At 48.0% G+C, this 26,480-nt stretch overlaps 1 protein-coding gene across 1 annotated transcript; it reads right to left on the bottom strand.

The window, feature by feature from the left end:
• Positions 1–13,374: 13,374 nt before the first annotated feature.
• Positions 13,375–24,686, bottom strand: LOC140352426 (retinol dehydrogenase 14). The gene is made up of 6 exons (XM_072437734.1): positions 24,674–24,686; positions 22,562–22,801; positions 21,732–21,821; positions 20,904–21,092; positions 20,178–20,287; positions 13,375–13,565 (listed from the first exon to the last, which is right to left on the bottom strand). Exons 1-6 carry the CDS (start codon positions 24,684–24,686, stop codon positions 13,386–13,388), a joined length of 822 nt encoding a protein of 273 aa, XP_072293835.1. The 3' UTR covers positions 13,375–13,385.
• Positions 24,687–26,480: the final 1,794 nt, after the last annotated feature.

The raw sequence follows: 26,480 nt of genomic DNA, 5'->3' as shown, positions 1-26,480 counted from the left end.
AAAGATGGTCTTATGTCGTCTTGTGTGTGTCTCATTGTGTGTAAAGATGGTCTTATGTCGTCTTGTATGTGTCTCATTGTGTGTAAAGATGGTCTTATGTCCTCTTGTGTGTGTCTCATTGTGTGTAAAGATGGTCTTATGTCCTCTTGTGTGTGTCTCATTGTGTGTAAAGATGGTCTTATGTCGTCTTGTGTGTGTCTCATTGTGTGTAAAGATGGTCTTATGTCCTCTTGTGTGTGTCTCATTGTGTGTAAAGATGGTCTTATGTCCTCTTGTGTGTGTCTCATTGTGTGTAAAGATGGTCTTATGTCGTCTTGTGTGTGTCTCATTGTGTGTAAAGATGGTCTTATGTCCTCTTGTGTGTGTCTCATTGTGTGTAAAGATGGTCTTATGTCCTCTTGTGTGTGTCTCATTGTGTGTAAAGATGGTCTTATGTCGTCTTGTGTGTGTCTCATTGTGTGTAAAGATGGTCTTATGTCCTCTTGTGTGTGTCTCATTGTGTGTAAAGATGGTCTTATGTCATCTTGTGTGTGTCTCATTGTGTGTAAAGATGGTCTTATGTCCTCTTGTGTGTGTCTCATTGTGTGTAAAGATGGTCTTATGTCGTCTTGTGTGTGTCTCATTGTGTGTAAAGATGGTCTTATGTCATCTTCTGTGTGTCTCATTGTGTGTAAAGATGGTCTTATGTCCTCTTGTGTGTGTCTCATTGTGTGTAAAGATGGTCTTATGTCGTCTTGTGTGTGTCTCATTGTGTGTAAAGATGGTCTTATGTCCTCTTGTGTGTGTCTCATTGTGTGTAAAGATGGTCTTATGTCCTCTTGTGTGTGTCTCATTGTGTGTAAAGATGGTCTTATGTCGTCTTGTGTGTGTCTCATTGTGTGTAAAGATGGTCTTATGTCGTCTTGTGTGTGTCTCATTGTGTGTAAAGATGGTCTTATGTCCTCTTGTGTGTGTCTCATTGTGTGTAAAGATGGTCTTATGTCCTCTTGTGTGTGTCTCATTGTGTGTAAAGATGGTCTTATGTCGTCTTGTGTGTGTCTCATTGTGTGTAAAGATGGTCTTATGTCGTCTTGTGTGTCTCATTGTGTGTAAAGATGGTCTTATGTCGTCTTGTGTGTGTCTCATTGTGTGTAAAGATGGTCTTATGTCGTCTTGTGTGTGTCTCATTGTGTGTAAAGATGGTCTTATGTCGTCTTGTGTGTGTCTCATTGTGTGTAAAGATGGTCTTATGTCGTCTTGTATGTGTCTCATTGTGTGTAAAGATGGTCTTATGTCGTCTTGTGTGTGTCTCATTGTGTGTAAAGATAGTCTTATGTCGTCTTGTGTGTGTCTCATTGTGTGTAAAGATGGTCTTATGTCGTCTCTTGTGTGTTTCATTGTGTGTAAAGATGGTCTTATGTCGTCTTGTGTGTGTCTCATTGTGTGTAAAGATGGTCTTATGTCGTCTTGTGTGTGTCTCATTGTGTGTAAAGATGGTCTTATGTCCTCTTGTATGTGTCTCATTGTGTGTAAAGATGGTCTTATGTCCTCTTGTGTGTGTCTCATTGTGTGTAAAGATGGTCTTATGTCCTCTTGTGTGTGTCTCATTGTGTGTAAAGATGGTCTTATGTCGTCTTGTGTGTGTCTCATTGTGTGTAAAGATGGTCTTATGTCCTCTTGTGTGTGTCTCATTGTGTGTAAAGATGGTCTTATGTCGTCTTGTGTGTGTCTCATTGTGTGTAAAGATGGTCTTATGTCCTCTTGTGTGTGTCTCATTGTGTGTAAAGATGGTCTTATGTCGTCTTGTGTGTGTCTCATTGTGTGTAAAGATGGTCTTATGTCCTCTTGTGTGTGTCTCATTGTGTGTAAAGATGGTCTTATGTCGTCTTGTGTGTCTCATTGTGTGTAAAGATGGTCTTATGTCCTCTTGTGTGTGTCTCATTGTGTGTAAAGATGGTCTTATGTCGTCTTGTGTGTGTTTCATTGTGTGTAAAGATGGTCTTATGTCGTCTTGTGTGTCTCATTGTGTGTAAAGATGGTCTTATGTCCTCTTGTGTGTGTCTCATTGTGTATAAAGATGGTCTTATGTCGTCTTGTGTGTGTCTCATTGTGTGTAAAGATGGTCTTATGTCCTCTTGTGTGTGTCTCATTGTGTGTAAAGATGGTCTTGTGTCGTCTTGTATGCGTCTCATTGTGTGTAAAGATGGTCTTATGTCGTCTTGTGTGTGTCTCATTGTGTGTAAAGATGGTCTTATGTCGTCTTGTGTGTGTCTCATTGTGTGTAAAGATGGTCTTATATCGTCTTGTGTGTGTCTCATTGTGTGTAAAGATGGTCTTATGTCGTCTTGTGTGTGTCTCATTGTGTGTAAAGATGGTCTTATGTCGTCTTGTGTGTGTCTCATTGTGTGTAAAGATGGTCTTATGTCCTCTTGTGTGTGTCTCATTGTGTGTAAAGATGGTCTTATGTCGTCTTGTATGTGTCTCATTGTGTGTAAAGATGGTCTTATGTCCTCTTGTGTGTGTCTCATTGTGTGTAAAGATGGTCTTATGTCCTCTTGTGTGTGTCTCATTGTGTGTAAAGATGGTCTTATGTCGTCTTGTGTGTGTCTCATTGTGTGTAAAGATGGTCTTATGTCCTCTTGTGTGTGTCTCATTGTGTGTAAAGATGGTCTTATGTCGTCTTGTGTGTGTCTCATTGTGTGTAAAGATGGTCTTATGTCCTCTTGTGTGTGTCTCATTGTGTGTAAAGATGGTCTTATGTCGTCTTGTGTGTCTCATTGTGTGTAAAGATGGTCTTATGTCCTCTTGTGTGTGTCTCATTGTGTGTAAAGATGGTCTTATGTCCTCTTGTGTGCGTCTCATTGTGTGTAAAGATGGTCTTATGTCGTCTTGTGTGTGTCTCATTGTGTGTAAAAATGGTCTTATGTCGTCTTGTGTGTGTCTCATTGTGTGTAAAGATGGTCTTATGTCGTCTTGTGTGTGTCTCATTGTGTGTAAAGATGGTCTTATGTCCTCTTGTGTGTGTCTCATTGTGTGTAAAGATGGTCTTATGTCCTCTTGTGTGTGTCTCATTGTGTGTAAAGATGGTCTTATGTCCTCTTGTGTGTGTCTCATTGTGTGTAAAGATGGTCTTATGTCGTCTTGTGTGTGTCTCATTGTGTGTAAAGATGGTCTTATGTCCTCTTGTGTGTGTCTCATTGTGTGTAAAGATGGTCTTATGTCCTCTTGTGTGTGTCTCATTGTGTGTAAAGATGGTCTTATGTCGTCTTGTGTGTGTCTCATTGTGTGTAAAGATGGTCTTATGTCCTCTTGTGTGTGTCTCATTGTGTGTAAAGATGGTCTTATGTCATCTTGTGTGTGTCTCATTGTGTGTAAAGATGGTCTTATGTCGTCTTGTGTGTGTCTCATTGTGTGTAAAGATGGTCTTATGTCCTCTTGTGTGTGTCTCATTGTGTGTAAAGATGGTCTTATGTCGTCTTGTGTGTGTCTCATTGTGTGTAAAGATGGTCTTATGTCCTCTTGTGTGTGTCTCATTGTGTGTAAAGATGGTCTTATGTCCTCTTGTGTGTGTCTCATTGTGTGTAAAGATGGTCTTATGTCGTCTTGTGTGTGTCTCATTGTGTGTAAAGATGGTCTTATGTCGTCTTGTGTGTGTCTCATTGTGTGTAAAGATGGTCTTATGTCCTCTTGTGTGTGTCTCATTGTGTGTAAAGATGGTCTTATGTCCTCTTGTGTGTGTCTCATTGTGTGTAAAGATGGTCTTATGTCCTCTTGTGTGTGTCTCATTGTGTGTAAAGATGGTCTTATGTCGTCTTGTGTGTGTCTCATTGTGTGTAAAGATGGTCTTATGTCCTCTTGTGTGTGTCTCATTGTGTGTAAAGATGGTCTTATGTCGTCTTGTGTGTGTCTCATTGTGTGTAAAGATGGTCTTATGTCCTCTTGTGTGTGTCTCATTGTGTGTAAAGATGGTCTTATGTCGTCTTGTGTGTGTCTCATTGTGTGTAAAGATGGTCTTATGTCCTCTTGTGTGTGTCTCATTGTGTGTAAAGATGGTCTTATGTCCTCTTGTGTGTGTCTCATTGTGTGTAAAGATGGTCTTATGTCGTCTTGTGTGTGTCTCATTGTGTGTAAAGATGGTCTTATGTCGTCTTGTGTGTGTCTCATTGTGTGTAAAGATGGTCTTATGTCGTCTTGTGTGTGTCTCACTGTGTGTAAAGATGGTCTTATGTCCTCTTGTGTGTGTCTCATTGTGTGTAAAGATGGTCTTATGTCCTCTTGTGTGTGTCTCATTGTGTGTAAAGATGGTCTTATGTCCTCTTGTGTGTGTCTCATTGTGTGTAAAGATGGTCTTATGTCCTCTTGTGTGTGTCTCATTGTGTGTAAAGATGGTCTTATGTCGTCTTGTGTGTGTCTCATTGTGTGTAAAGATGGTATATGTCCTCTTGTGTGTGTCTCATTGTGTGTAAAGATGGTCTTATGTCCTCTTGTGTGTGTCTCATTGTGTGTAAAGATGGTCTTATGTCGTCTTGTGTGTGTCTCATTGTGTGTAAAGATGGTCTTATGTCCTCTTGTGTGTGTCTCATTGTGTGTAAAGATGGTCTTATGTCGTCTTGTGTGTGTCTCATTGTGTGTAAAGATGGTCTTATGTCCTCTTGTGTGTGTCTCATTGTGTGTAAAGATGGTCTTATGTCGTCTTGTGTGTCTCATTGTGTGTAAAGATGGTCTTATGTCCTCTTGTGTGTGTCTCATTGTGTGTAAAGATGGTCTTATGTCGTCTTGTGTGTGTTTCATTGTGTGTAAAGATGGTCTTATGTCGTCTTGTGTGTCTCATTGTGTGTAAAGATGGTCTTATGTCCTCTTGTGTGTGTCTCATTGTGTGTAAAGATGGTCTTATGTCGTCTTGTGTGTGTTTCATTGTGTGTAAAGATGGTCTTATGTCGTCTTGTGTGTCTCATTGTGTGTAAAGATGGTCTTATGTCCTCTTGTGTGTGTCTCATTGTGTATAAAGATGGTCTTATGTCGTCTTGTGTGTGTCTCATTGTGTGTAAAGATGGTCTTATGTCCTCTTGTGTGTGTCTCATTGTGTGTAAAGATGTTCTTGTGTCGTCTTGTATGCGTCTCATTGTGTGTAAAGATGGTCTTATGTCCTCTTGTGTGTGTCATTGTGTGTAAAGATGGTCTCATGTCGTCTTGTGTGTGTCTCATTGTGTGTAAAGATGGTCTTATGTCGTCTTGTGTGTGTCTCATTGTGTGTAAAGATGGTCTTATATCGTCTTGTGTGTGTCTCATTGTGTGTAAAGATGGTCTTATGTCGTCTTGTGTGTGTCTCAATGTGTGTAAAGATGGTCTTATGTCCTCTTGTGTGTGTCTCATTGTGTGTAAAGATGGTCTTATGTCGTCTTGTGTGTGTCTCATTGTGTGTAAAGATGGTCTTATGTCGTCTTGTGTGTCTCATTGTGTGTAAAGATGGTCTTATGTCGTCTTGTGTGTGTCTCATTGTGTGTAAAGATGGTCTTATGTCGTCTTGTGTGTGTCTCATTGTGTGTAAAGATGGTCTTATGTCGTCTTGTGTGTGTCTCATTGTGTGTAAAGATGGTCTTATGTCGTCTTGTGTGTGTCTCATTGTGTGTAAAGATGGTCTTATGTCGTCTTGTGTGTGTCTCATTGTGTGTAAAGATGGTCTTATGTCCTCTTGTGTGTGTCTCATTGTGTGTAAAGATGGTCTTATGTCGTCTTGTGTGTGTTTCATTGTGTGTAAAGATGGTCTTATGTCGTCTTGTGTGTCTCATTGTGTGTAAAGATGGTCTTATGTCCTCTTGTGTGTGTCTCATTGTGTATAAAGATGGTCTTATGTTGTCTTGTGTGTGTCTCATTGTGTGTAAAGATGGTCTTATGTCCTCTTGTGTGTGTCTCATTGTGTGTAAAGATGGTCTTGTGTCGTCTTGTATGCGTCTCATTGTGTGTAAAGATGGTCTTATGTCGTCTTGTGTGTGTCTCATTGTGTGTAAAGATGGTCTTATATCGTCTTGTGTGTGTCTCATTGTGTGTAAAGATGGTCTTATGTCGTCTTGTGTGTGTCTCATTGTGTGTAAAGATGGTCTTATATCGTCTTGTGTGTGTCTCATTGTGTGTAAAGATGGTCTTATGTCGTCTTGTGTGTGTCTCATTGTGTGTAAAGATGGTCTTATGTCGTCTTGTGTGTGTCTCATTGTGTGTAAAGATGGTCTTATGTCCTCTTGTGTGTGTCTCATTGTGTGTAAAGATGGTCTTATGTCGTCTTGTGTGTGTCTCATTGTGTGTAAAGATGGTCTTATGTCGTCTTGTGTGTCTCATTGTGTGTAAAGATGGTCTTATGTCGTCTTGTGTGTGTCTCATTGTGTGTAAAGATGGTCTTATGTCGTCTTGTGTGTGTCTCATTGTGTGTAAAGATGGTCTTATGTCGTCTTGTGTGTGTCTCATTGTGTGTAAAGATGGTCTTATGTCGTCTTGTATGTGTCTCATTGTGTGTAAAGATGGTCTTATGTCGTCTTGTGTGTGTCTCATTGTGTGTAAAGATAGTCTTATGTCGTCTTGTGTGTGTCTCATTGTGTGTAAAGATGGTCTTATGTCGTCTCTTGTGTGTTTCATTGTGTGTAAAGATGGTCTTATGTCGTCTTGTGTGTGTCTCATTGTGTGTAAAGATGGTCTTATGTCCTCTTGTGTGTGTCTCATTGTGTGTAAAGATGGTCTTATGTCGTCTTGTGTGTGTCTCATTGTGTGTAAAGATGGTCTTATGTCCTCTTGTGTGTGTCTCATTGTGTGTAAAGATGGTCTTATGTCCTCTTGTGTGTGTCTCATTGTGTGTAAAGATGGTCTTATGTCCTCTTGTGTGTGTCTCATTGTGTGTAAAGATGGTCTTATGTCGTCTTGTGTGTGTCTCATTGTGTGTAAAGATGGTCTTATGTCGTCTTGTGTGTGTCTCATTGTGTGTAAAGATGGTCTTATGTCCTCTTGTGTGTGTCTCATTGTGTGTAAAGATGGTCTTATGTCCTCTTGTGTGTGTCTCATTGTGTGTAAAGATGGTCTTATGTCGTCTTGTGTGTGTCTCATTGTGTGTAAAGATGGTCTTATGTCCTCTTGTGTGTGTCTCATTGTGTGTAAAGATGGTCTTATGTCCTCTTGTGTGTGTCTCATTGTGTGTAAAGATGGTCTTATGTCGTCTTGTGTGTGTCTCATTGTGTGTAAAGATGGTCTTATGTCCTCTTGTGTGTGTCTCATTGTGTGTAAAGATGGTCTTATGTCCTCTTGTGTGTGTCTCATTGTGTGTAAAGATGGTCTTATGTCGTCTTGTGTGTGTCTCATTGTGTGTAAAGATGGTCTTATGTCCTCTTGTGTGTGTCTCATTGTGTGTAAAGATGGTCTTATGTCATCTTGTGTGTGTCTCATTGTGTGTAAAGATGGTCTTATGTCCTCTTGTGTGTGTCTCATTGTGTGTAAAGATGGTCTTATGTCGTCTTGTGTGTGTCTCATTGTGTGTAAAGATGGTCTTATGTCATCTTCTGTGTGTCTCATTGTGTGTAAAGATGGTCTTATGTCCTCTTGTGTGTGTCTCATTGTGTGTAAAGATGGTCTTATGTCGTCTTGTGTGTGTCTCATTGTGTGTAAAGATGGTCTTATGTCCTCTTGTGTGTGTCTCATTGTGTGTAAAGATGGTCTTATGTCCTCTTGTGTGTGTCTCATTGTGTGTAAAGATGGTCTTATGTCGTCTTGTGTGTGTCTCATTGTGTGTAAAGATGGTCTTATGTCGTCTTGTGTGTGTCTCATTGTGTGTAAAGATGGTCTTATGTCCTCTTGTGTGTGTCTCATTGTGTGTAAAGATGGTCTTATGTCCTCTTGTGTGTGTCTCATTGTGTGTAAAGATGGTCTTATGTCGTCTTGTGTGTGTCTCATTGTGTGTAAAGATGGTCTTATGTCGTCTTGTGTGTCTCATTGTGTGTAAAGATGGTCTTATGTCGTCTTGTGTGTGTCTCATTGTGTGTAAAGATGGTCTTATGTCGTCTTGTGTGTGTCTCATTGTGTGTAAAGATGGTCTTATGTCGTCTTGTGTGTGTCTCATTGTGTGTAAAGATGGTCTTATGTCGTCTTGTATGTGTCTCATTGTGTGTAAAGATGGTCTTATGTCGTCTTGTGTGTGTCTCATTGTGTGTAAAGATAGTCTTATGTCGTCTTGTGTGTGTCTCATTGTGTGTAAAGATGGTCTTATGTCGTCTCTTGTGTGTTTCATTGTGTGTAAAGATGGTCTTATGTCGTCTTGTGTGTGTCTCATTGTGTGTAAAGATGGTCTTATGTCGTCTTGTGTGTGTCTCATTGTGTGTAAAGATGGTCTTATGTCGTCTTGTATGTGTCTCATTGTGTGTAAAGATGGTCTTATGTCCTCTTGTGTGTGTCTCATTGTGTGTAAAGATGGTCTTATGTCCTCTTGTGTGTGTCTCATTGTGTGTAAAGATGGTCTTATGTCGTCTTGTGTGTGTCTCATTGTGTGTAAAGATGGTCTTATGTCCTCTTGTGTGTGTCTCATTGTGTGTAAAGATGGTCTTATGTCCTCTTGTGTGTGTCTCATTGTGTGTAAAGATGGTCTTATGTCCTCTTGTGTGTGTCTCATTGTGTGTAAAGATGGTCTTATGTCCTCTTGTGTGTGTCTCATTGTGTGTAAAGATGGTCTTATGTCCTCTTGTGTGTGTCTCATTGTGTGTAAAGATGGTCTTATGTCCTCTTGTGTGTGTCTCATTGTGTGTAAAGATGGTCTTATGTCGTCTTGTGTCTTATTGGATTCAGTTTGGGAAGATTTGTTCCGTTCTTTTGGACATAATTCAGGTGAATAAACAATAGAAATAGTCTCTATGAGGCACAGTCCAGTCGCTCCTTCAGGGACATGATGTCCTCTGTCACACCAGGAGGGGAGAGACAGTGGAGCTGGAGCCACTCAGGAGGAGAACCGGTTCTTCATGAGAACCGGTTCTTCATGAGAACCGGTTCTTCATGAGCAGCAGAAGCAGCAGTTACAATATGACTCATCTTGTTACTTCATATTGTAACTGCTGCTTCTTTTGTTTGCCTTGTATTGATGAATATATTTTTTAAAAAGACCATTTGGGTAGTTTATGTCTCTCTTGCATGAATGTGTTTCTTGTTCTTACTTGTGATTGGTTCGTTGGGGTCTTTATGCTGTTAATATTAAAGGGGTCACTTACCATTGGGGAGATTGTATTGATTTCACTCTAAACTCTCTGGTCGACAGGATCAACCACAGGAACGTTTCATCACATGTAATAAAGTCTGAGGCCAAAACAAACAAATCACGCAAAGGAGGAGGTCTCCTTTAACCCTGGAGGAGGAGGTCTCCTTTAACCCTGGAGGAGGAGGTCTCCTTTAACCCTGGAGGAGGAGGTCTCCTTTAACCCTGGAGGAGGTCTCCTTTAACCCTGGAGGAGGAGGTCTCCTTTAACCCTGGAGGAGGAGGTCTCCTTTAACCCTGGAGGAGGAGGTCTCCTTTAACCCTGGAGGAGGAGGTCTCCTTTAACCCTGGAGGAGGAGGTCTCCTTTAACCCTGGAGGAGGAGGTCTCCTTTAACCCTGGAGGAGGAGGTCTCCTTTAACCCTGGAGGAGGTCTCCTTTAACCCTGGAGGAGGAGGTCTCCTTTAACCCTGGAGGAGGTCTCCTTTAACCCTGGAGGAGGAAGTCTCCTTTAACCCTGGAGGAGGAGGTCTCCTTTAACCCTGGAGGAGGAGGTCTCCTTTAACCCTGGAGGAGGAGGTCTCCTTTAACCCTGGAGGAGGTCTCCTTTAACCCTGCAGGAGGAGTAGGTCTCCTTTAACCCTGGAGGAGGAGGTCTCCTTTAACCCTGGAGGAGGAGGTCTCCTTTAACCCTGGAGGAGGTCTCCTTTAACCCTGGAGGTGGAGGTCTCCTTTAACCCTGGAGGAGGAGGTCTCCTTTAACCCTGGAGGAGGTCTCCTTTAACCCTGGAGGAGGTCTCCTTTAACCCTGGAGGAGGTCTCCTTTAACCCTGGAGGAGGAGGTCTCCTTTAACCCTGGAGGAGGTCTCCTTTAACCCTGGAGGAGGTCTCCTTTAACCCTGGAGGAGGTCTCCTTTAACCCTGGAGGAGGAGGTCTCCTTTAACCCTGGAGTAGGAGGTCTCCTTTAACCCTGGAGGAGGAGGTCTCCTTTAACCCTGGAGGAGGAGGTCTCCTTTAACCCTGGAGGAGGAGGTCTCCTTTAACCCTGGAAGGGGAGGTCTCCTTTAACCCTGGAGGAGGAGGTCTCCTTTAACCCTGGAGGAGGAGGTCTCCTTTAACCCTGGAGGAGGAGGTCTCCTTTAACCCTGGAGGAGGAGGTCTCCTTTAACCCTGGAGGAGGTCTCCTTTAACCCTGGAGGAGGTCTCCTTTAACCCTGGAGGAGGAGGTCTCCTTTAACCCTGGAGGAGGTCTCCTTTAACCCTGGAGGAGGTCTCCTTTAACCCTGGAGGAGGAGGTCTCCTTCACCTCATGATCTCCTGGTTTATCAGCTTCTTGTCCTGTGTTACCGAGGCAACGGCTCTTTCTGTTGTGATGACAGAAAGTCCAGCTCCAGGATCTCCTTCTGGAGGAACTCCTCCTCTCTCCGGGACCTCCACCAGGACCTGGGCCCTCAATGAGGCCAAGTCAAACAACATAAGGGCCACCTGTTGTAAAGGTATGTCCTCTCCTCCTTCCAACAGGGATGGGCCTTAAGAGTCCACACGGGGGCGGGCTTTCGGGTCCTGAGCCTGTTAGCCATGTTAACTCATGTTAGCCATGTTAGCCCATGTTAGCCATGTTAGCCCATGTTTGCCCATGTTAGCCATGTTAGCCCATGTTAGCCATGTTAGCCCATGTTAGCCATGTTAGCCCATGTTTGCCCATGTTAGCCATGTTAGCCATGTCAGCCATGTTTGCCCATGTTAGCCCATGTTAGCCCATGTCAGCCATGTTAGCCCATGTTAGCCATGTCAGCCATGTTAGCCCATGTTAGCCCATGTTAGCCATGTTAGCCCATGTTAGCCATGTTAGCCCATGTTAGCCATGTTAGCCCATGTTTGCCCATGTTAGCCATGTTAGCCCATGTTAGCCATGTTAGCCCATGTTAGCCCATGTTTGCCCATGTTAGCCATGTTAGCCCATGTTAGCCATGTTAGCCATGTCAGCCATGTTTGCCCATGTTAGCCCATGTTAGCCCATGTCAGCCATGTTAGCCCATGTTAGCCATGTTAGCCCATGTTAGCCATGTTAGCCCATGTTTGCCCATGTTAGCCATGTCAGCCATGTTAGCCCATGTTAGCCATGTCAGCCATGTCAGCCATGTTTGCCCAGTTAGCCCATGTCAGCCATGGTAGCCCATGTTAGCACATGTTAGCCATGTTAGCCCATGTTAGCCATGTTAGCCATGTTAGCCCATGTTGGCCCATGTTAGCCATGTCAGCCATGTTTGCCCATGTTAGCCATGTTAGCCCATGTTAGCCATGTTAGCCATGTTAGCCCATGTTTGCCCATGTTAGCCATGTCAGCCATGTCAGCCATGTTTGCCCATGTTAGCCATGTTAGCCCATGTTAGCCATGTTAGCCCTTGTTTGCCCATGTCAGCCATGTTTGGCCATGTTAGCCATGTCAGCCATGTTTGGCCATGTTAGCCATGTCAGCCATGTCAGCCATGTTAGCCATGTCAGCCATGTTAGCCATGTTAGCCCATGTTAGCCATGTTAGCCATGTTAGCCCATGTTTGCCCATGTTAGCCATGTCAGCCATGTCAGCCATGTTTGCCCATGTTAGCCATGTTAGCCCATGTTAGCCATGTTAGCCATGTTAGCCCATGTTTGCCCATGTCAGCCATGTTAGCCATGTTAGCCATGTCAGCCATGTCAGCCATGTTTGGCCATGTTAGCCATGTCAGCCATGTTTGGCCATGTTAGCCATGTCAGCCATGTCAGCCATGTTAGCCATGTTAGCCATGTCAGCCATGTCAGCCATGTTTGGCCATGTTAGCCATGTCAGCCATGTCAGCCATGTCAGCCATGTCAGCCATGTTAGCCATGTCAGCCATGTTAGCCATGTTAGCCATGTCAGCCATGTCAGCCATGTCAGCCATGTCAGCCATGTTTGGCCATGTTAGCCATGTCAGCCATGTTAGCCATGTTAGCCATGTCAGCCATGTCAGCCATGTCAGCCATGTCAGCCATGTTAGCCATGTTAGCCATGTCAGCCATGTCAGCCATGTCAGCCATGTCAGCCATGTCAGCCATGTTAGCCATGTCAGCCATGTCAGCCATGTTAGCCATGTCAGCCATGTCAGCCATGTTAGCCATGTTAGCCATGTTAGCCATGTTAGCCATGTTAGCCATGTCAGCCATGTCAGCCATGTCAGCCATGTCAGCCATGTTAGCCATGTTAGCCATGTTAGCCATGTTAGCCATGTCAGCCATGTCAGCCATGTTAGCCATGTTAGCCATGTTAGCCATGTCAGCCATGTCAGCCATGTTAGCCATGTTAGCCATGTTAGCCTTGTCAGCCATGTCAGCCATGTTAGCCATGTTAGCCATGTTAGCCATGTCAGCCATGTTAGCCATGTGTTTGTTGGTGAAACAGTGAGTTTTAAGTCAGATGTGGATCATTTTGTGTTTTACAATGAATGAAAAGTACAATAAGGATTTATAAAGTTATAGTTTAATATTAAACACCATTTAAATGTGTTTGAAAACACGTATTTATTATTACAGTGTATTTATGTACATCTCTTCCACCTACTGACCAGGCCCCGCCCTGACCGGGCCCCGCCCTGACCAGGCCCCGTCCTGACCTGCGCAGCTTGTTTGGCTCTGAAGAGGGAAGTTTATGGGAAAAAAGAATGAGAAATTTCCTTTTAGTCCTGGCCCTGGTCTTCACAGGTCAGAGGTGAGTCTGTAGGTCTCGTAGCCTTCTCGGGCCAGGTCAAGGTCCAGGTCCTGGCTGGAGGGCAGGTCCAGGTCCCGGTCCTGGTCTTGGTCCTGGTCCTGGTCCCTGTCCTGGTCCCGGCTGGAGGGCAGGTCCAGGTCCCGGTCCAGGTCTTGGTCCTGGTCCTGGTCCCGGTCCCGGTCCTGGTCCCGGCTGGAGGGCAGGTCCCGGTCCCGGTCCAGGTCTTGGTCCTGGTCCTGGTCCTGGTCCCGGTCCCGGTCCTGGTCCCGGCTGGAGGGCAGGTCCAGGTCCCGGTCCCGGTCCAGGTCTTGGTCCTGGTCCCGGTCCCGGTCCCGGTCCTGGTCCCGGCTGGAGGGCAGGTCCAGGTCCCGGTCCAGGTCTTGGTCCTGGTCCTGGTCCTGGTCCTGGTCCCGGTCCCGGTCCCGGTCCTGGTCCCGGCTGGATGGCAGCTCCAGGTCCTGGTCTTCACAGGTTAGAGGTGAGTCGGAGGCAGGTCTCGTAGCCTTCTCGGGCCAGGTGCAGGTCCTGGGCCTGGCTGCAGGGCAGGGTCAGGCTGCAGTCACTGTCGATGTATTTCCCGCTGACTCCGTTCATTTCCTGGGACACGGCGCAGTACAGCGGGGCCACAGCGCCCTCCTCTGGCCTCTGAGGGAAACAGAAGGACACGTTTATGACACGTGTTCTTCAAACTCTCAGGTACAAGTCGCTCTTTGCACATTCACCACACAATATTTATGCTCCAGTGTCAGAGTTCAAGGGTCAAGTCAGGAAACCTATGAATCGTCCTCTTCGTGTACAATAACGGCTCCAAACAAGTGATTAACTCTAGGAAAATGCTCTCAACAGATGTAAAGTTCTCTGGTCCTTCTTACGTCAGGGGCCGAGCTCATTGGCCCTTAGCGGCTGCCCCGGCGTGCCTGTCGCCATGGCAGCCGGTCTGCACGCTGATCAAATATGAGCATCTGCAAACATGGACACGCCCATAGGACACCCGTACCGCACACTGATTGGCCAAACAGAGGTAAAGGTACGGGGCGCATTTTATGGTACCGTTGCGTGCGGTAGAGGTGATCATGTGATCATGTGATCATGTGATCATGTGATCATGTGATCATGTGATCAGGTGATCAGGTGATCATGTGATCATGTGATCGGGTGATCATGTGATCATGTGATCAGGTGATCAGGTGATCATGTGATCATGTGATCAGGTGATCAGGTGATCATGTGATCACATGATCAGGTGATCAGGTGATCATGTGATCAGGTGATCATGTGATCAGGTGATCAGGTGATCATGTGATCATGTGATCAGGTGATCATGTGATCATGTGATCAGGTGATCAGGTGATCATGTGATCATGTGATCATGTGATCATGTGATCAGGTGATCATGTGATCAGGTGATCAGGTGATCATGTGATCAGGTGATCAGGTGATCATGTGATCAGGTGATCAGGTGATCAGGTGATCAGGTGATCAGGTGATCAGGTGATCATGTGATCAGGTGATCATGTGATCAGGTGATCATGTGATCAGGTGATCAGGTGATCATGTGATCATGTGATCAGGTGATCAGGTGATCATGTGATCATGTGATCAGGTGATCATAGGGGATTATTTTGGGGTGTTTTGTTGTTTACTTGAAGTGGGGCCCATTGGGCGAGGGAATAGTGGGGTCATGTTTTGAGTTATTTGGGGTGTATTTTTATGTATTCATTTGGGGGAAATTGTGTTCAGTTTTTTTAATGTATTTTGATTGGCTCATGTATGCTCGTGGGAGGGGCATAGGGGTATTTGAGCAGCGCGGTTTTGGGCTGCCAGAGGAGATGGAGTGTGGCTGCAGAGCTGGAGCACCCGAGCACCCGAGCACCCGAGCACCTGAGCACCTGAGAACCCGAGCACCTGAGTACCTGAGAACCCGAGCACCTGAGCACCTGAGAACCCGAGCACCTGAGCACCTGAGCACCTGAGCACCTGAGAACTGGAGCACCTGAGAACCGGAGCACCTGAGCACCTGAGAACTGGAGCACCTGAGAACCGGAGCACCTGAGCACCTGAGCACCTGAGAACTGGAGCACCTGAGAACCGGAGCACCTGAGCACCTGAGCACCCGAGCACCTGAGAACCGGAGCACCTGAGCACCTGAGCACCTGAGCACCTGAGCACCTGAGCACCTGAGCACCTGAGCACCTGAGCACCTGAGCACCTGAGCACCTGAGCACCCGAGCACCCGAGCACCTGAGAACCGGAGCACCTGAGCACCTGAGCACCCGAGCACCCGAGAACCGGAGCACCTGAGCACCTGAGCACCTGAGCACCTGAGCACCTGAGAACCGGAGCACCTGAGCACCTGAGCACCGGAGCACCTGAGCACCTGAGCACCCGAGCACCCGAGCACCCGAGAACCGGAGCACCTGAGCACCTGAGCACCTGAGCACCTGAGCACCTGAGCACCCGAGCACCCGAGCACCCGAGAACCGGAGCACCTGAGCACCCGAGCACCCGAGCACCCGAGAACCGGAGCACCTGAGCACCGGAGCACCTGAGCACCTGAGCACCTGAGCACCTGAGCACCCGAGCACCCGAGCACCCGAGAACCGGAGCACCTGAGCACCCGAGCACCCGAGCACCCGAGAACCGGAGCACCTGAGCACCGGAGCACCTGAGCACCTGAGCACCTGAGCACCTGAGCACCTGAGCACCGGAGCACCTGAGCACCTGAGCACCTGAGAACCTGAGCACTTTAAAGTCAGGATGACAAAAGAGTAAATATATGTTTAATATACTTTTGCACAGGGATGATGTTGTTTTGCTTCTTCATTGGTTTTTGCACTGAAATAAATCACAAAACTGGATTTTGACTCGGCCATAGCATTTTTCAAAAACCAGCCCACGTCTCTCCCTGATCTGACCGACCCCGACTGTCAGGGTCAGTCAGGGTCACCCCGACTGTCAGGGTCAGTCAGGGTCACCCCGACTGTCAGGGTCACCCCGACTGTCAGGGTCAGTCAGGGTCACCCCGACTGTCAGGGTCAGTCAGGGTCACCCCGACTGTCAGGGTCACCCCGACTGTCAGGGTCAGTCAGGGTCACCCCAACTGTCAGGGTCACCCCGACTGTCAGGGTCAGTCAGGGTCAGGGTCAGTCAGGGTCACCCCGACTGTCAGGGTCACCCCGACTGTCAGGGTCAGTCAGGGTCACCCCGACTGTCAGGGTCAGTCAGGGTCACCCCGACTGTCAGGGTCAGGATTAGTCAGGGTCACCCCGACTGTCAGGGTCAGGGTCAGTCAGGGTCACCCCGACTGTCAGGGTCAGTCAGGGCCACCCCGACTGTCAGGGTCAGTCTAGGTCACCCTGACTGACAGGGTCAGTCAGGGTCACCCCGACTGTCAGGGTCAGGGTCAGTCAGGGTCACCCCGACTGTCAGGGTCAGGGTCAGTCATGGTAACCCTGACTGACAGGGTCAGTCAAGGTCACCCCGACTGTCAGGGTCAGGGTCAGTCAGGGTCACCCCGACTGTCAGGGTCAGGGTCAGTCAGGGTCACCCCGACTGTCAGGGTCAGGGTCAGTCAGGGTCACCCCGACTGTCAGGGTCAGGGTCAGTCATGGTAACCCTGACTGACAGGGTCAGTCAAGGTCACCCCGACTGTCAGGGTCAGGGTCAGTCAGGGTCACCCCGACTGTCAGGGTCAGGGTCAGTCAGGGTCACCCCGACTGTCAGGGTCAGGGTCAGTCATGGTAACCCTGACTGACAGGGTCAGTCAAGGTCACCCCGACTGTCAGGGTCAGGGTCAGTCAGGGTCACCCCGACTGTCAGGGTCCACAGTCCACACAAACAAATATGTGACACAAACAAATATGTGACACAAACAAAGGTTTTAGTGTTTCACATGTGATTCTGGTCTTAAACTGCTGATGGTCCAGACACAGCACCAGGACCAGTGTCACGCACTGTTGAAGTACTCGTAGTACCCGCTGTACTGCAGTATTCACACTTGTACTTCAGTATTCACACTTGTACTTCAGTTGTACTGCAGTATTCACACTTGTACTTCAGTTGTACTGCAGTATTCACACTTGTACTTAAGTTGTACTGCAGTATTCACACTTGTACTTCAGTTGTACTGCAGTATTCACACTTGTACTTCAGTTGTACTGCAGTATTCACACTTGTACTTCAGTTGTACTGCAGTATTCACACTTGTACTTCACTTGTACTGCAGTATTCACACTTGTACTTCACTTGTACTGCAGTATTCACACTTGTACTTCACTTGTACTGCAGTATTCACACTTGTACTTCACTTGTACTGCAGTATTCACACTTGTACTTCAGTTGTACTTCAGTATTCACACTTGTACTTTAGTTGTACTGCAGTATTCACACTTGTACTTCAGTATTCACACTTGTACTGCAGTATTCACACTTGTACTTCAGTATTCACACTTGTACTGCAGTATTCACACTTGTACTTCAGTATTCACACTTGTATTTCAGTATTCACACTTGTACTTCAGTATTCACACTTGTACTTCAGTTGTACTGCAGTATTCACACTTGTACTTCAGTATTTACACTTGTACTGCAGTATTCACACTTGTACTTCAGTATTCACACTTGTACTGCAGTTGTACTGCAGTATTCACACTTGTACTTGAGTAATCACACTTGTACTTCAGTATTCACACTTGTACTGCAGTTGTACTGCAGTATTCACACTTGTACTGCAGTATTCACACTTGTACTTCAGTATTCACACTTGTACTTCAGTATTCACACTTGTACTTCAGTTGTACTGCAGTATTCACACTTGTACTTCAGTTGTACTTCAGTATTCACACTTGTACTTCAGTTGTACTGCAGTATTCACACTTGTACTGCAGTATTCACACTTGTACTTCAGTATTCACACTTGTACTTCAGTATTCACACTTGTACTTCAGTTGTACTGCAGTATTCACACTTGTACTTCAGTTGTACTTCAGTATTCACACTTGTACTTCAGTTGTACTGCAGTATTCACACTTGTACTGCAGTATTCACACTTGTACTACAGTTGTACTTCAGTATTCACACTTGTACTTCAGTTGTACTGCAGTATTCACACTTGTACTGCAGTATTCACACTTGTACTTCAGTTGTACTGCAGTATTCACACTTGTAATTCAGTATTCACACTTGTACTTCAGTTGTACTTCAGTATTCACACTTGTACTTCAGTTGTACTGCAGTATTCACACTTGTACTGCAGTATTCACACTTGTACTTCAGTATTCACACTTGTACTTCAGTATTCACACTTGTACTTCAGTATTCACACTTGTACTTCAGTTGTACTGCAGTATTCACACTTGTACTTCAGTATTCACACTTGTACTTCAGTATTCACACTTGTACTTCAGTATTCACACTTGTACTGCAGTTGTACTGCAGTATTCACACTTGTACTTCAGTATTCACACTTGTACTTCAGTATTCACACTTGTACTGCAGTATTCACACTTCTACTTCAGTATTCACACTTGTACTTCAGTTGTACTGCAGTATTTACACTTGTACTTCAGTATTCACACTTGTACTTCAGTATTCACACTCTTACTGCAGTTGTACTGCAGTATTCACACTTGTACTTCAGTATTCACACTTGTACTTCAGTATTCACACTTGTACTTCACTTGTACTGCAGTATTCACACTTGTACTTCAGTATTCACACTTGTACTTCAGTTGTACTGCAGTATTCACACTTGTACTGCAGTATTCACACTTGTACTGTAGTATTCACACTTGTACTTTAGTTGTACTGCAGTATTCACACTTGTACTTCAGTTTTACTTCAGTATTCACACTTGTACTTCAGTTGTACTGCAGTATTCACACTTGTACTTCAGTATTCACACTTGTACTTCAGTATTCACACTTGTACTTCAGTTGTACTGCAGTATTCACACTTGTACTTCAGTATTCACACATGTACTTCAGTATTCACACTTGTACTTCAGTTGTACTGCAGTATTCACACTTGTACTTCAGTTGTTCTGCAGTATTCACACTTGTACTTCAGTTGTACTTCAGTATTCACACTTGTACTTCAGTTGTACTGCAGTATTCACACTTGTACTGCAGTATTCACACTTGTACTTCAGTTGTAGTGCAGTATTCACACTTGTACTTCAGTATTCACACTTGTACTTCAGTATTCACACTTGTACTTCAGTTGTACTGCAGTATTCACACTTGTACTGCAGTATTCACACTTTTACTGCAGTATTCACACTTGTACTGCAGTATTCACACTTGTACTTCAGTATTCACACTTGTACTTCAGTTGTACTGCAGTATTCACACTTGTACTTCAGTTGTACTTCAGTATTCACACTTGTACTTCAGTTGTACTGCAGTATTCACACTTGTACTTCAGTATTCACACTTGTACTTCAGTATTCACACTTGTACTTCAGTTGTACTGCAGTATTCACACTTGTACTTCAGTTGTACTGCAGTATTCACACTTGTACTTCAGTTGTACTTCAGTATTCACACTTGTACTTCAGTTGTACTGCAGTATTCACACTTGTACTGCAGTTTTCACACTTGTATTTCAGTTGTACTTCAGTATTCACACTTGTACTTCAGTTGTACTGCAGTATTCACACTTGTACTGCAGTATTCACACTTGTACTTCAGTATTCACACTTGTACTGCAGTATTCACACTTGTACTTCAGTATTCACACTTGTACTTCAGTATTCACACTTGTACTGCAGTTGTACTGCAGTATTCACACTTGTACTTCAGTATTCACACTTGTACTTCAGTATTCACACTTGTACTGCAGTATTCACACTTGTACTGCAGTATTCACACTTGTACTTCAGTATTCACACTTGTACTTCAGTATTCACACTTGTACTGCAGTATTCACACTTGTACTTCAGTATTCACACTTGTACTTCAGTATTCACACTTGTACTTCACTTGTACTTCAGTATTCACACTTGTACTTCAGTATTCACACTTGTACTGCAGTATTCACACTTGTACTGCAGTATTCACACTTGTACTGCAGTATTCACACTTGTACTTCAGTATTCACACTTGTACTTCAGTTGTACTGCAGTATTCACACTTGTACTGCAGTATTCACACTTGTACTGCAGTATTCACACTTGTACTGCAGTATTCACACTTGTACTGCAGTATTCACACTTGTACTGCAGTATTCACACTTGTACTGCAGTATTCACACTTGTACCTTGAAGAAGAAGAATCCGAGGAGATTGAAGATGATTCGATTCCTGAGTGGATTGTGCCTCATGACGTCGGTCATCACGATCCCCGGGTGGACACAGTTCACCGCCACGCCTACCAGAGGACACACCTGGTCTGTCTCTTGTCCTGGTTTGGTCCGTCTCTGGTCCTGGTTTGGTCCGTCTCTGGTCCTGGTCCTGGTTTGGTCCATCTCTGGTCCTGGTTTGGTCCTGGTTTGGTCCGTCTCTGGTCCTGGTCCTGGTTTGGTTTGTCTCTGGTCCTGGTCCTGGTTTGGTCCGTCTCTGGTCCTGGTCCTGGTTAGTCCATCTCTGGTCCTGGTTTGGTCCTGGTCCTGGTCCTGGTTTTGTCCGTCTCTGGTCCTGGTCCTGGTTTGGTCCTGGTCCTGGTTTTGTCCGTCTCTGGTCCTGGTCCTGGTTTGGTCTGTCTCTGGTCCTGGTCCTGGTTTTGTCCGTCTCTGGTCCTGGTTTGGTCCTGTTCCTGGTCCTGGTCCCGGTCCTGGTTTGGTCCTGGTCCTGGTCCTGGTCCTGGTCCCGGTCCTGGTTTGGTCCTGGTCCTGGTTTGGTCCTGTTCCTGGTCCTGGTCCCGGTCCTGGTTTGGTCCTGGTCCTGGTCCTGGTCCTGGTCCTGGTCCCGGTCCTGGTTTGGTCCTGGTCCTGGTCCTGGTCCTGGTCCCGGTCCTGGTTTGGTCCTGGTCCTGGTCCTGGTCTTGCCTGTCCCCTGAAGTCTTCTGGACAGCTCGTTGCTCCAGAGGACGTTGTGGAGCTTGGTGTTGTTGTAGACCTGAGCTGCTTCGTGCTGGAGGTTTTCTCCTCTGAAGTGACTGAAGTCCACGACGCCGCGCGAGTGAAACGATGACGCCAAGATCACCACACGAGACGGAGACGAGCTCTTCAGCAGATCTGAGAAGAGAGACGGGTCAGAACCGGGTCTGAACCGGGTCTGAACCGGGACTGAACCGGGTCTGAACCGGGTCTGAACCGGGTCAGAACCGGGTCTGAACCGGGTCAGAACCGGGACTGAACCGGGTCTGAACCGGGACTGAACCGGGTCTGAACCGGGTCTGAACCGGGTCAGAACCGGGTCAGAACCGGGACTGAACCGGGTCTGAACCGGGTCTGAACCGGGTCTGAAGCTGGTCTGAAGCGGGTCTGAACCGGGTCTGAAGCTGGTCTGAAGCGGGTCTGAACCGGGTCTGAACCGGGTCTGAACCGGGTCTGAAGCTGGTCTGAAGCGGGTCTGAACCGGGTCTGAAGCTGGTCTGAAGCGGGTCTGAACCGGGTCTGAACCGGGTCTGAACCGGGTCTGAAGCTGGTCTGAAGCGGGTCTGAACCGGGTCTGAAGCTGGTCTGAAGCGGGTCAGAACCGGGTCTGAACCGGGTCTGAAGCTGGTCTGAACCGGGTCTGAAGCTGGTCTGAAGCGGGTCAGAACCGGGTCTGAACCGGGTCTGAAGCTGGTCTGAACCGGGTCTGAAGCTGGTCTGAAGCGGGTCAGAACCGGGTCTGAACCGGGTCTGAAGCGGGTCAGAACCAGGACTTACCCAGCAGGAGGCTGGTCAGCAGAAATGGTCCGATGTGGTTTGTGGCAAACGTGTAGTCGAATCCGTCTGACGTCATCTTTTTGGGAAAAGCTGAAAAATACACAAAGTACTACAAATACAAGTACATGATGAAGTACTTTAGAGCAGCAGGGCTGTAGGAGGACAGGTGGTACAGGGTCCAGGGCTCTTGGGTCAGGGCTGTCCGGTCCCTGTCTGACCGGAGCAGGAGCTGTGTTCAGACCATGAGGGACTCCTCAGGGCTGAGCTTTGTCACCGCTGCTGTTCAAAGTTTTTTCAGGGGTCAGAGGGTGTGGTCAGGGGTCGGAGGGTGGGGTCAGATGGTGGGGTCAGGGGTCGGAGGGTGGGGTCAGATGGTGGGGTCAGGGGTCGGAGGGTGGGGTCAGATGGTGGGGTCAGGGGTCGGAGGGTGTGATCAGGGGTCAGAGGGTGTGGTCAGGGGTCGGAGGGTGGGGTCAGATAGTGGGGTCAGGGGTCGGAGGGTGTGATCAGGGGTCAGAGGGTGGGGTCAGGGGTCGGAGGGTGTGGTCAGGGGTCGGAGGGTGGGGTCAGGGGTCAGAGGGTGGGGTCGGGGGTTGGAGGGTGCGGTCAGGGATCTGCAACATGCACTGGGACGGTTTGAGCAGAGTTCATGTCCCGCAGGGGCGAGGCCCGGAGAAGACCCTGGACACGCTGGAGGAGCTATGTCTCTGTGTTCCTGGGAACGCCTCAGGATCCCCCCAGAGGAGCTGGAGGAAATGTCTGGGGTGAGGGAAGTCTGGGAGTCCCTGCTTAGACTGCGACCCGGATGATGTGTCTCAGAATGAACGCACCTGAGACGCCGGCGTTATTGACCAGCAGGTGCAGCTCTGGCTCCTCCTGCTGGATCTTTTGGGCAAAGTCTCGGACAGACTCCATGGAGCTGAGGTCCAGGAGCCGCAGCAGGACCTGCTGGTTCCCGCTCTGGACTCGGATCTGGTCTCGAGCAGCGGCGCCTCGTACGGGACATCGACAGGCGAGGATCACCCGAGCTCCTCGCCGCGCCAAGTCCAGAGCCACGTGGAACCCAATGCCTGAAATACAAGGTCCATGAGCAGCGTTCAGGAACGTCAAGGTGCGAAATGTTCAGGGAGAATCAGGAATGTTTGAGCTTTAATAGAAAGAATTCTGAGGGTTTTCTCTGAATATCTCCATCATCTCCAGGACTTTTGAGGAACAGACGCCGCGAGGCCAAAGGTCATCGAAGGAGACATGTTCCACTGAAGGTCTAAAGTCCTTCACATGTTTGTCAAACACAAACACTCAGCAGGTTAAACAGTGACTCACGAGGACACGAGGAGAACAGGCTGGTCTGAGGTCACGAGGACACGAGGAGAACAGGCTGGTCTGAGGTCACGAGGACACGAGGAGAACAGGCCGGTCTGAGGTCACGAGGACACGAGGAGAACAGGCCGGTCTGAGGTCACGAGGACACGAGGAGAACAGGCCGGTCTGAGGTCACGAGGACACGAGGAGAACAGGCCGGTCTGAGGTCACGAGGACACGAGGAGAACAGGCCGGTCTGAAGTCACGAGGACACGAGGAGAACAGGCCGGTCTGAGGTCACGAGGACACGAGGAGAACAAGCCGATCTGAGGTCACGAGGACACGAGGAGAACAAGCCGGTCTGAGGTCACGAGGACACGAGGAGAACAGGCCGGTCCGAGGTCACGAGGACACGAGGAGAACAGGCCGGTCTGATGTCACGAGGTCACGAGGAGAACAGGCCGGTCTGAGGTCACGAGGACACGCGGAGAACAGGCCGGTCTGATGTCACGAGGTCACGAGGAGAACAGGCTGGTCTGAGGTCACGAGGTCACGAGGAGAACAGGCTGGTCTGAGGTCACGAGGTCACGAGGAGAACAGGCTGGTCTGAGGTCACGAGGTCACGAGGAGAACAGGCTGGTCTGAGGTCACGAGGTCACGAGGAGAACAGGCCGGTCCGAGGTCACGAGGACACGAGGAGAACAGGCCGGTCTGAGGTCACACAGGCTGGTCTGAGGTCACGAGGTCACGAGGAGAACAGGCCGGTCTGAGGTCACGAGGACACGAGGAGAACAGGCTGGTCTGAGGTCACGAGGACACGAGGAGAACAGGCTGGTCTGAGGTCACGAGGACACGAGGAGAACAGGCCGGTCTGAGGTCACGAGGACACGAGGAGAACAGGCTGGTCCGAGGTCACGAGGAGAACAGGCCGGTCTGAGGTCACGAGGACACGAGGAGAACAGGCCGGTCCGAGGTCACGAGGAGAACAGGCCGGTCTGAGGTCACGAGGACACGAGGAGAACAGGCCGGTCTGAGGTCACACAGGCTGGTCTGAGGTCACGAGGTCACGAGGAGAACAGGCCGGTCTGAGGTCACGAGGACACGAGGAGAACAGGCCGGTCTGAGGTCACGAGGACACGAGGAGAACAGGCCGGTCTGAGGTCACGAGGAGAACAGGCCGGTCTGAGGTCACGAGGACACGAGGAGAACAGGCCGGTCTGAGGTCACGAGGAGAACAGGCTGGTCTGAAGTCACGAGGAGAACAGGCTGGTCTGAGGTTTCTCTGTTCTCTCCTTAATATTTCAACTCATTCCATTTTCCCGAATGAGCTGAAAAAAGGTTGAAGCTGAACTTTGACCTCTTGAACTTTCATCCTCGTTTCACAGTCTTCATTGTAAACAGAGGAATGTGTGTCAGAGTTCATGGTTTATCAGCACATTAGACTCCATCTGCTTTACCACTGACACAACTGACACCACTGACACCACTGACACCACAGACACCACTGACAGACTGACACCACTGACACCACTGACAGACTGACACCACTGACACCACTGACACCACTGACACCACTGACAGACTGACACCACTGACACCACTGACAGACTGACACCACTGACACCACTGACACCACTGACAGATGGACACCATTGACACAACTGACACCACTGACACAACTGACAGACGGAAACCACTGACACCACTGACAGACGGACACCACTGACACCACTGAAAGACTGACACCACTGACAGACGGACACCACTGACACCACTGACAGACTGACACCACTGACAGACGGACACCACTGACACCACTGACAGACTGACACCACTGACAGACGGACACCACTGACAGACGGACACCACTGACACCACTCACAGACAGACACCACTGACAGACGGACACCACTGACACCAATGACACCACTGACAGACTGACACCACTGACAGACAGACACCACTGACACAATGACACCACTGACAGACGGACATCACTGACACCACTGACAGACGGACACCACTGACACCAATGACACCACTGACAGACTGACACCACTGACAGACGGACACCACTGACACAATGACACCACTGACAGACGGACATCACTGACACCACTGACAGACTGACACCACTGACAGACGGACACCACTGACACCAATGACACCACTGACAGACTGACACCACTGACAGACAGACACCACTGACACCACTCACAGACAGACACCACTGACACAATGACACCACTGACAGACGGACACCACTGACACCACTGACAGACGGACACCACTGACAGACGGACACCACTGACACCACTGACAGACTGACACCACTGACAGACGGACACCACTGACACCACTGACAGACGGACACCACTGACACCACTGACAGACTGACACCACTGACAGACTGACACCACTGACAGACGGACACCACTGACAGACGGACACCACTGACAGACGGACACCACTGACACCACTGACAGACGGACACCACTGACACCACTGACAGACTGACACCACTGACAGACGGACACCACTGACAGACGGACACCACTGACACCACTGACAGACGGACACCACTGACACAATGACACCACTGACAGACGGACACCACTGACACCACTCACAGACAGACACCACTGACACAATGACACCACTGACAGACGGACACCACTGACACCACTGACAGACGGACACCACTGACACCACTGACAGACTGACACCACTGACAGACGGACACCACTGACAGACGGACACCACTGACACCACTCACAGACAGACACCACTGACACCAATGACACCACTGACAGACTGACACCACTGACAGACAGACACCACTGACACAATGACACCACTGACAGACGGACATCACTGACACCACTGACAGACGGACACCACTGACACCAATGACACCACTGACAGACTGACACCACTGACAGACGGACACCACTGACACAATGACACCACTGACAGACGGACATCACTGACACCACTGACAGACTGACACCACTGACAGACAGACACCACTGACACCACTGACAGACTGACACCACTGACACAATGACACCACTGACAGACGGACACCACTGACACCACTGACAGACTGACACCACTGACAGACAGACACCACTGACACAATGACACCACTGACAGACGGACATCACTGACACCACTGACAGACGGACACCACTGACACCAATGACACCACTGACAGACTGACACCACTGACAGACGGACACCACTGACACAATGACACCACTGACAGACGGACATCACTGACACCACTGACAGACTGACACCACTGACACCAATGACACCACTGACAGACTGACACCACTGACAGACAGACACCACTGACACCACTCACAGACAGACACCACTGACACAATGACACCACTGACAGACGGACACCACTGACACCACTGACAGACGGACACCACTGAC

This window comes from Eucyclogobius newberryi, unplaced genomic scaffold, assembly GCF_026437365.1.
Source record: "Eucyclogobius newberryi isolate DKJ021-1_F unplaced genomic scaffold, fEucNew1.0.hap1 SCAF_85, whole genome shotgun sequence".
NCBI classification, from domain to species: Eukaryota; Metazoa; Chordata; class Actinopteri; order Gobiiformes; family Gobiidae; genus Eucyclogobius; species Eucyclogobius newberryi.
Note: the sequence above shows the minus strand (reverse complement) of the source record. Positions and strands in the feature narration are given on the sequence as shown.

Excerpts from the sequence above, each read along its gene's own strand:
- LOC140352426 (XM_072437734.1), bottom strand. Across the intron at positions 21,093-21,731 it reads GCTGACCAGCCTCCTGCTGG|ATCTGCTGAAGAGCTCGTCT; the intron begins GTAAGTCCTGGT and ends CTCTCTTCTCAG. Across the intron at positions 20,288-20,903 it reads CAGAAGACTTCAGGGGACAG|GCGTGGCGGTGAACTGTGTC; the intron begins GCAAGACCAGGA and ends GTCCTCTGGTAG.